Genomic DNA, 11,573 nt, shown 5'->3' with positions numbered 1-11,573 from the left:
ATGCAGGATTTACACAGCAGCATGTCTGAACACAACCCAGCGGCTCATGAATAACCGTGATCTGTGGAGTCTGTCCCTGAAACTCAACAGCAGAGCAGAACTGACCGAGAACAGCAGCCGCAGAGGTCAGAGGTCACACGGGTTCATTCCTCTGAGATCTGCACACACTCAATCTGATCAATGATTCAACTGCTGTCAGAGTTCAGACTCCTTTAAAGCAAACTGTCACACACACACACACACACACACACACTCTCTCTCACACACACACACACACACAGACACACACACTCACAGACACACACACTCACACACTCTCACAGACACACACTCTCTCACATGCACACACGCACACTCTCTCTCTCACACACGCACACTCTCTCTCACTCACACGTACACACACTCTCTCTCACACGCACACACACTCTCTCTCACACGCACACACACTCTCTCTTACACGCACACACTCTCTCACACGCACACACTCTCAGACACACACACACACACTCTCACTCACACACACACTCACACTCTCTCACACACACACACTCTCACTCACTCACTCACACTCTCACACACACACTCTCACTCACTCACTCACAGACACACACTCTCACTCACTCACAGACACACACACACACTCTCACTCTCACACACACACTCTCACTCACTCACTCACAGACACACACTCTCACTCACTCACAGACACACACACACACTCTCACTCTCACACACACACTCTCACTCACTCACTCACAGACACACACTCTCACTCACTCACAGACACACACACACACTCTCACTCTCACACACACACTCTCACTCACACACACACACACTCTCACACACACTCTCTCTCTCTCTCTCTCACACACACACACACGCTACTTATTCATTGTGTCGATCACAATCTACTCTATTTAACTTCAGAAGTGTCTGATCCCGTTTTATTTTAGTATCAGTGACATACTATTACAATTTAAATTTTTTTGTCATTTTGCTTTTTTGTCATTTTTGTTTATTTTAAAAATGTATACATTTATATAATTGCCTTTATAAATAATAAATTGTAAAAGTATTTTTAATGCATTAAGTATGCTTTGCAATGCACCTTTCCTGATCCTAATCCACTAATTATCTATTAATTATTACACCTATACAAAATATAATGCATCAAAAGACACGACAAGCAAACCTTCAAATATTATAATGCATTTTAACTTTGGTAACAATTATTTATGCAAATATATAACGCAATAAAAAGCATTACAAACTACATTATGAATACCTTTTTAATGCATTATACATAAAGACTTTAAGTAAAGTGTTTTTTTTATTTTAAAAAAGGTATTTTTTATTCATCTTTATTTCAGATTAAGTTAATTATTTTATTACTTCAAGTTAACTAAATGAAAATGAGAAATGTTGCTGACTAGCTGAACTTAAATAGGTTTAGTTTTTCAAAATATTGTATTTTTATTTCTGTTTAAGTTCATTTTTATTTCAAATAACATTTTTTTATGGTTTCAGTTTGTTACCTTTAATAACCCTGGTCTGAAACTTTGGCTTTGGCTCTTAATTTTACTTTTAAATTCTCCAAAAAGCTCAGTGTTTCATTATATTTTACAGCTTTGAATAAAACACATTGACTGTCATTATTAAAACACACAAAAAGTCAACATTTCTAAAGATGCAATGCTAAATAATGCGGTTGATGTGAACTACATCCGGTTATAATTAACTAACACAGCATGAAGATGGAGAAACTCATTGAGCTCTCGACCGCTCAGACGCTGAACAAACGGCTCAGGAATAAAAATATCATTGTGTATAAATAACCCGTCTGATAGGAGAACGAGCCACATATCCTCACCGCTGATTATTATTAGACGCTCAAGAGAAACCTATGAAGATCAGAGGACATCACAGTGCAATGAACATTTACCAACAGAAGTGAGCCTCAGGTGAGAAACACACCTGGACAACAGCCTAAAAACACATCTCACAACAGATCTGTTCACTCAGACTCACGGAGAATCACAGACCTACAGAACACCACAATCCGGCTCTTACAGATGAATGAGTGAGGAATTAATCACAGAGAACTGCTCAAACCAGACGCTCAGGTTCCTTAAATCCATCCCGAAACCAGTCGAGACACGACGGACAGAGAGGCTTAAGTGTGTAGCGTGAGAAGATTTTCACAAACACACACATGCACTTCAGCTTTCACTTGAACAAACTCAAATCCAGGCCTGAAAACAAGACAAACATTGGCTTTACACTATAAAAAAAAATGATGTTCTTCCTCATTATTTTTGTCTTTTTCTCCAGTACAAACATATAAACATCCTTAAATTAAGATACATGTACTTGAGAGCAAAATGGCATAATTAAGCGACTTTACACTTAAAATAAGAACAAATATCTGCCAATGGAGTAAGAAAAATAAACTTGTGTCCAGTTTAAATGAAGTTTATTTCTTAAGTTTACTTCATTAGCAGATACTTTTTCTGTAAATAAATACAAAATATTTTTTTATAAAAATAAATTCATATAAATTAAATATAATTACATTTATTAAAATGTAAATAAATAAATAAATGATACAATAAATTATTTAATTAATTTGTGCAAATAAAATTAGAAAAGTGATTTTCCTGTTTTCCAATACAAATATAATAACATTGTTAAATTAAAATACGTCTTAAATATAAATATATTCTTAAATTCAAAATACATTTACTTTAACAATAATTTATTTTTCTGACACCATTGGCAGATATTTACTTACTTGTTTTATGCATAAACTCACCTAATTTTGATAATTGCTTTCAGAAAACAATACTTAAGACTTAAAAAATACTTTAATACTTTAAATAGTGAAAGCTTTAAATAAATAAAATACATTTTTGAAAAAAAAAATAATAATTTTCAGTGTATATATGCAAATATGTAGGTACATCAAAATGTTTAATGCAGGTAAGATTAAAAAATGTAATTTACTAAATGAACACAACGAAGAATGACATTGGGGGAGGGGGAATAGCAATAAATAATTAAAATACATTTAAATGTAAATAAATTCAAATGAAAAGGTAAGAGAAAAACAGAACATTTTAATTGTATTTTTTCAGTGTATAGATGCAAATATGCAGGTATGTCAAAATGTTTAATGCAAGAGATAAAATCAAGCAAAATCTAGTTAAAATGAACACAACGAATAATGACGTTTTGGGGGGATAATAGCAATTGTCTCAGTCTTTAAGAAAAATTATTGGCAAAACACTACTACAAATATATATTGTTAATGTTAGATACAAAGCCCAAAGCATTTTATTTAAATAATTACAATTAACAAAAATGTAAATAAATTCAAATTAGGGGATCCGCTGAAAAGTTAAAAGAAAAATGTATGTAACTAAAAATACACATTAAAATAAAAATAAATAGCTAACTGAACAAAAATGAAATAAATGAACCACAAGAATTATGTTTTGGATGGAAAAATAGCAATTGTCACAGTCTTTAAGTAAAATTTTTTAGCAAAAAATAAAGTAAAAAAAAATCATTGCAAATATATATTGTTATTGTTAATGTTTGATATACATGTAAAGATTTCATTTTTCTTTCTTCATGCAACATCAGAATGCTTGAGCTAAACTAAAGCAGTGTGGTTTCTTCTGCATGATTATTTGATGATTTGAGTGTCTTCAGTGAATCAGAGGAACAGAACTAAGAATACATGCTGACCTCTTTTCCCTCGGTGATGCTCAGAGAGTTTTCTAAGGGCACAGCACGGGTGCATTGTGGGAAATGTGAAGCAAAGGCTGAACTGGCTTTATGAGCTGTACTGAATGTGATGTCAAATACACTAGTGTCACTATTATTGTAAGTGAACAAATGCTTGTTAATGTAAGTATCTGATTAATCATGTGGTAGCAACTCAATGCACACTTGCTTTATAGGAAATATAAAATGATAATTCAGGCTTATATCGGCCATAACTCTGCTTTTTAAATCAACAGTTTTCAAATTCAGGTCTGAGGACCATGAGGCTGCAAGAAGGCATGAACAGAACAGAATATAATAGAATAGTATAGAATATAATAGAACAGAATACAATAGAATATAACAGAATAGAGTAGAGTAGAGTAGAATAGAATTTATCAGAATAGAACAGAACATAATAGAATATAACAGAACAGAATAGTATAGAATATAACAGAATACAATAGAATAGAACAGAATAGAATAGAACAGAATAGAGTAGAACAGAATAGAACGGAATAGAATGGAACGGAATAGAATAGAACAGAATAGAATAAAATAAAATAGAATAGAACAGAATAGTAAATTAATTAAAATGAAAAGGTACTAAGGAATCTACTGAAAAGTTATGAGAAAAATAGTGTAAAATGTAGAAAATAAATTAATTAAATTAAAAAATGTCAATAAATTACTATTAAATCACTAAAACAAATCAATTAAAATGTAAATAAATTAAAATGAAAAGGTACTAAGAGAGCAGCTGAAAAGAGAAAAATAGTTTAAAATGTAAATAAATTAATTCATGGATTAATTCAAATGTATTCAATCTTAAACTAAAAGGTACTAAAGGGTCTGTTGAAAGGTTAAGAGAAACATGGTGTAAAATGTAAATAAATAATAATAATATTAATAATATTAATATAAATTCATACACTTAAAAAGTATCAATTAAAAAGTAAATCAATTAAAATTCAAATTAAAAGGTAAGGGAGCTGCTGAAAAGTTAGAGTAAAATGTAAATAAATAAATAATAAAATTAAAATTAAAATGTAAATAATGGGTTTATTTAAAAATTAAAGAGTAAAATAGGGTAAAATGTAAATAAATAGTAAAGAAAATGAAAATAAAATAAATACATATTAAAATTACAGTAAATAAATTAAAAAAGCAATTAAAATAAACAAATCAATTAAAATAAATATCATAAGATTCAATAAGATTTTTGGACACCCATAGTTTCTACAGGACATCTACTCTTAATTCTGGCTTAATAGGAAATTTCAATGTGCTTTGTTTTTCACAGTTTAAACAGTTCTTTATGCATGAAAATATTGATCTGCCTTCAGTAAGGAGATCATTATATTTGTATCCATGGCATTAATAGATACTGCTGAAAAAGCAGAAACCCGAACAGAAGCAGAACTAGATCTGCTCACGAGGAATCAGAGCCAGAACCAGATCTCTGACATTAACTCTGTTTAACATGTCAACACCAGTCAGTCTATCCAGAGACTTTCACAAAGAGCTCACAACCAGGAGTTACACAAGCAGCGAGAGGAGAAAGTCAGGTGTGATGAAGACTGACGAGTCTGACAGCAGCGATGAAGAGCTCTGATGGTGAAATCAGGCTAATTAAAGCCCAGGATCCTCTAAACGCTGCTGTCATTATCAGAAGCTCTGGATCTCGGAGGCTTTGACGAGCCTGTCAGCAGTTAAGCACAGAAACATCTCTGAGTCACAAACCGGAGTAATCACAGACAGCTCTTCACTGCTCAGAACACAACACTCGCATCAACATTTACTGTATGCATGCAATGCTTCTCATGCATTTACAACAAAACACACCCACAATGCAGTGCGCTTGACCTGACCTTTCATTTCTAGTGTGAAGACTGATTTTATTTGGCAAATGTTTTGAGTGGACTGTCAAAGGTTAAGATATTTTTAGACAGAATTGGAGCAAAAATATATTATTTATTTACTTACTATGTATTTATTTATCTGTCTATCCATCTATACATCACATGCTGCATTAAACATGCAACATCAAGAGGTCATGTGACAACAACACAACATACTACTAATTGAAAAAATGCAAACTTGATTTTAAGTGAAATATCAGACTGCAAATAAAAAATGCTATAATAAATAATAATGAAAACAAGATTGAACAAACAAAAGTGAAAACAAAAAAAAAACAAATTTGATTAAAATAAAAAATATTATTAAAATAAATAAATATAAATTATATTAATATTACATATATTATATATTAAAATAAAATTACAATTGATGTAAATAAATACAACTTTTGATTAAAATAACAATATTAAAGTGAATAAACAATATTAAAATTAATACTGCTTTAAATAAATAATTACATTTATTTATTAGCATAGACTCGCTGAGATGTATCATCTCATTTTTAAGGTGGTCCCAATAAATAAAATAAATAATAAGTATTAAAATAAATAAAGTTGATTTAAATAAATCAAATAATAATACATTTGATGAAAATGAAAATGATTGACATAAGAGCTAATATAAATAAATATATGACTAAAATAACACAATAAAATGTAATTTAAATCAATCAATGATTAAAATAAACAAATACAAGCCCTGATTTAGCGTGAACTCTCTTCTTCTACAGTCAGTTTTCTCTCTCATATCAACTTCTGTCATGAAGAACAGAATCTGAGAAGAATCTTGCTGTTCAGGTTAGTTAAAGGTTACGATGATGTAAAGCTACATGTTAAGTATTTTAAACAGAATGCATGCCTGTAATGCACTGGTGTGTGTGTGTGTGTCTGTGTGTGTGTCTGTGTGTGTGTCTGCGTGCGTGCATGCGTGTGAGTGTGAGTGTGAGTGAGTGTGTCTGCGTGCGTGTGTGTGCGTGTGTGTCTGTGTGTGTGTCTGTGTGAGTGTGAGTGTGTGTCTGTGTGTGTGTGTGTGTGTGTGTGTGTGTGTGTCTGTCTGTCTGTCTGTGTGTCTGTGTGAGAGCGAGTGTGTGTCTGTGTGTGTGTGTGTGTGTGTGTGTGTGTGTGTCTGTCTGTCTGTCTGTGTGTCTGTGTGAGAGCGAGTGTGTGTCTGTGTGTGTGTGTGTGTGTGTGTGTGTGTGTGTCTGTCTGTCTGTCTGTGTGTCTGTGTGAGAGCGAGTGTGTGTCTGTGTGTGTGTGTGTGTGTGTGTGTGTGTGTGTCTGTCTGTCTGTCTGTGTGTCTGTGTGAGAGCGAGTGTGTGTCTGTGTGTGTGTGTGTGTGTGTGTGTGTGTGTGTCTGTCTGTCTGTCTGTGTGTCTGTGTGAGAGCGAGTGTGTGTCTGTGTGTGTGTGTGTGTGTGTGTGTGTGTGTGTCTGTCTGTCTGTCTGTGTGTCTGTGTGAGAGCGAGTGTGTGTCTGTGTGTGTGTGTGTGTGTGTGTGTGTGTGTGTGAGAGAGAGCGAGTGTGTGTCTGTGTGTGCATGTGTGTGTGTGTGCGTGTGTGTTCTCTGCTTACGTGTACAAGTAAACGTGTGTGTTCTCTGCTGCACCTGGCTATTGAGATGAAAGCAACAGTGTCAGAATAAAGGCCTGGGGCTGGAACGATCAGCTTTATAATTCACCTGACTGTGATCTACAGCCAACACAGCTGCACCCGACAAACCCCCCACACACACACACACACAGATATGAGGCGGATGAAGGGAAGGTTTCTCCCTGTCAAATTGTTGCTCCACCATGACATTATTTTAGATGAAAGAGAAAACTGACTGTAGAAGACGACAATTTTCACTAACTGTTATAGCGTCTCTTGTGGTGACATTATAATGCACGTACTGATACAGTATATTTCAATGCAAACCTGTGAATCATGCATATCTACAACAGCAAGTTCACATACGTGTATATGTAGTATGTTTCAATCTTATTTGCATCATCTGCAGATCTGAGGACAATTCTGATTTAATGCTTTGATTTTTATGCAAGCAATATATTAACTGCAAATATTTTATTATATTATAGCAGATTTTAGCTTATGGGCACAAGTGATTCGATTGGATTGCTGAAATACTCTGAATGACAGGACTAAATTAAGCATAATATAATAAATTATTACAATAATAATCATAAGAATCAATAATTATAAAATAAATAATGTATTAATTTTAATAAGAATACAATAAATAACGTAACCAATGCAAAACGATGCAAATTTAATTTTTTTTATAAATACATAGATAATAAAATAAGATTAAACTAAATTAATTAATTTGATTAAAATAAACCATTGATAAAATACAATTTCTTTAATTAAAATAAATAAAATAAATAAAAATATAAATAAAAACAAACAAATTTTGCTTTAAAAGTGGCAACAATACTAAACATATGCGGAAGTTTGTTTGAAGTAATTATTAATATAATAATAATATATATATATACATATATATATATAATTAATAAAATTATTAATATAATAATATTAATAATATTATTATATTAATAATAATAACCTGGAAAAAAGGTTATTTTTTATTTTAAAATATATTTGTCACTGGCAGTGACCTGGAATTTTTGTTCAGAATGCATATAATGCACATGGAAACAAATACAGTATGTGAGTCTGTTTGCAGCGTTAGTGTTCATCTAAACAGAGCTTTCAGAATCTGACATCAGACTGGATTCATTTCACTGATGAAAATGAGTGCATGTAAACATGCCTACAGTCTGTCAATCACTCATTTCTCTGCATACTACAACAGCACGCTGAGATGTGTGTGAAGAGCGTGAGATCAGCGAGTGAACACGACGGCTCGTGGCTGTCTGACAGGTGAGAGCAGCAGATGGTGCGCCCGGCGTGTTCGGGTCAGAGAGAGAGACTGAGAGCCGTGAACACAGAGGCCATCTGTCTACGACCAGCACCGCTCATGAGTTATGACCGGAGGAGATATTAATAGATAAACTCACCATATGTCACATCGCCACACTTTCTGTCAGTGCTGAACGCAAACCTGTTACTATTCTTACCACTTTAACACGGCAGACTGTACAGTACTACAGCACAGAAGTCTCCTCTGCTCACCTAGGCTACACTTATTTCATCTAAAATACAGTTAAAATTGTGAAATATTTTTAGAATTTCAAACAGCTGTTGTCTATGTGAATATGTGTTAAAATGTAATTTATTTCTGTGATGCGCAGCTGAATTTTCAGCATCATTGCTCCAGTCTTCAGTGTCACATGATCTTCAGAAATCATCTAATATGCTGATTTGCTGCTCAAGAAACATTTCTGATTATTACCAATGTTGAAAACAGTTGTGCTGCACAATACTTTTGTGGAAACTGTGATATATTTGATTTTCTAGGATTCACAGATGAATAGAAAGTTCAAAAGAACAGCATTTATTTGAAATAGCAATTTTTGTAACATTAGAAATGTCTTTACTGTCACTTTTGATCAATTTGATCAATTTAATGTGTCCCTGATGAATGAAAGTATTAATTCCTTTAAAATACAATATATCTTATTGTACTTACCTTTATCTTTAGACAAATTTACTATATATATACACTATACTAAACTAAATACTGTGTGAGTATATATATATATATATATATATACATATAAATATTTTAAAATATATTTGTTTACTCCATATTGTTTTAAACAAAACATTTTAACATTTTTGTAAGATTAATGAGAAAGAAAAAAATGAATTCAAGATATATTGTCTGAAAACAATCTATTTTGTGAACGCAACGAATGCAATTTTGCATTAGTTGCTTTTAAATTAAATGCTTTTGTGTGTGTGTTTTAAGGACTTTTAGATATTTTCACTGAAAATCAACAAACAAGAATACATAAAACACTGCAGTGTGGCTATTATTAAAAAACAATATGTGAAACTTTAGAGAAACGATAAACATTTCAAACAGTAAAATGCAACATTGTATGTCACATAAGCTCTGTATGTTATGAGTGCATGATTGCATTATGGGATACACTATTATTGCACATTAACATACAGAAAATCACTGCACACTGTGTTTTGTGTCATACTATAATTTGCTGAGCACACATACTGCATGCTGCTTTCTTTCAAAATGAATAATTAGTATGGACTTATATGCTTTCCAAGCCACACTTTTTATGAACACACACACTTTTTAAGCCAAACAGGCTGCAAATGAGATGAACTGTGTGTGGTGTGCTTAAAAACGACACGATCTGAACTGGTTTCTCTGGAATCTTACCTTGTGTCTGCACTTCAGGACGACCCCGTATGCTCCTGCCAGAGAAACAGAGAGAGACAAACAGCTTTTACTCAAACCTTCACCCAGTTCCACCTGTCTTTACCGCGTCTTTGTGAGATGCCAAAGCCTCCGTCCAAAAGCCCCGAGCGTTTTGTGTCTGATGAATGAAGCAATTGAAGGGAGGAGGCACTGATTTAGCCGACAGACAGACGTGACAGAGACAGAGAAGCGTTCAGGGAACTGGAAGAAGCTCCTGTTTTCTCTGAAGACCTGAGGCCCGATCGCTGCCAGAGTGTTTGTTTGTTTAATCAGCCCAATTCATTAGGAATCTCATATGTGACCCTGGAGCACAAAACCAGTCATACGGGTCAATTTTTTTAAACTGAGATTTATACATCATCTGAAATCTGAATAAATAAACTTTCCATTGATGCATGGTTTGTTAGGATAGGACTATATTTGGCTGAGATACAACTATTTGAAAATCTGGAATCTGAGGCTGCAAAAAAAATCGAAATATTGAGAAAATCATCTTTAAAGTTGTCCAAATGAAGTTCTTAGCAATGCATATTACTAATCAAAAATTAAGTTTTGATATATTTACGGTAGGAAATTTACTAAATATCTTCATGGAACATGATCTTTACTTAATATCCTAATGATTTTTGGCATAAAAGAAAAATCAATAATTTTGACTCATACAATGTATTGTTGGCTATTGCTACAAATATACCCCAGCGACTTAAGACTGGTTTTGTGCTCCAGGGACACATATGAGCCCAAACACTCTGCAGACTGGAGCTCAGGTGTCTGTGAACGAACGCAGTGTTTTTGACGGAAGAGTCTGTGCGGTTTCATATCTGTGGCACTAAACGACTGTCCCGCAGGAGACGCAGAGCTGAGCTCATCCCGAGATCCCAACCAGCAGATCCGAGAAGAGTCACGTTTAGCACAACCTGCTCAATGTGAGAGATACAGAGAGACTTACAGCGTGCATTAGGCTGCTTGATGATGGAAAGTCATGATTATGATTATTTTGGTTAATGTTGAGGTCATGATTATTAATCACTGATCATGCATTTACTGAACTTTTTGAGAGTAATTTCCTTAAAAAAATGAATAAACAAAAAGCAATAAAATAAAATGTGTGTTTGTGTGTGTGTGTGTGTTTGTTTGTTTGTGTGTGTGTGTGTTTGTTTGTGTGTGTGTGTGTTTGTGTGTGTGTGTGTGTAGGATGGGCTTCCTCCTCAATCAGTCCGGTCATTTTCATTCACACGGCCACACCCACTCTCACGGGTCACCGGGGCGGGGTCAGGGTCAGCGGGGTCACGGCAGTCTGGCGGTGCGAGCGGCCTTCATCCACGCTCTGGGTGATCTGGTTCAGAGCGTCGGTGTGCTCATCGCTGCGTACATCGTCAGGTTTAAGGTACGACCTGCTGACCTCATTCTGTCTGTGTCACATGTCTGAACTGAGTTTATGATGATAATAACACTGCGCTGTGTGTGTGTGTGTGTGTGTGTGTGTGTGTGTGTTCAGTAGTGCGTGAATAAGAGTGTTGGGGGCTGACA

The 11,573-nt window shown here is 34.1% G+C and overlaps 1 protein-coding gene across 5 annotated transcripts in view; it reads right to left on the bottom strand.

Moving 5' to 3' along the window:
• LOC107694434 (cyclin-dependent kinase-like 5) overlaps nt 1-11,573 on the bottom strand; it is a 65,351-nt gene that overhangs the window by 27,593 nt on the left and 26,185 nt on the right. For all 5 annotated transcript variants that reach the window (XR_001634871.1, XM_016494127.1, XM_016494125.1 and 2 more), the window contains exon 3: nt 10,005-10,039. Coding sequence is in view for 4 of the 5 variants with exons in the window: in XM_016494127.1 (XP_016349613.1) it covers nt 10,005-10,039 (35 nt within the window). In the remaining variant the exon portion in view is untranslated. The remainder of the gene's footprint in view (nt 1-10,004; nt 10,040-11,573) is intronic.

The sequence above is a fragment of the Sinocyclocheilus anshuiensis genome, unplaced genomic scaffold (genome assembly GCF_001515605.1).
Source record: "Sinocyclocheilus anshuiensis isolate Anshui unplaced genomic scaffold, SAMN03320099.WGS_v1.1 scaffold1826, whole genome shotgun sequence".
Taxonomy (NCBI): Eukaryota; Metazoa; Chordata; class Actinopteri; order Cypriniformes; family Cyprinidae; genus Sinocyclocheilus; species Sinocyclocheilus anshuiensis.
The sequence above is the reverse complement of the archived record's forward strand: the minus strand, read 5'-3'. Positions and strand labels throughout refer to the sequence as shown.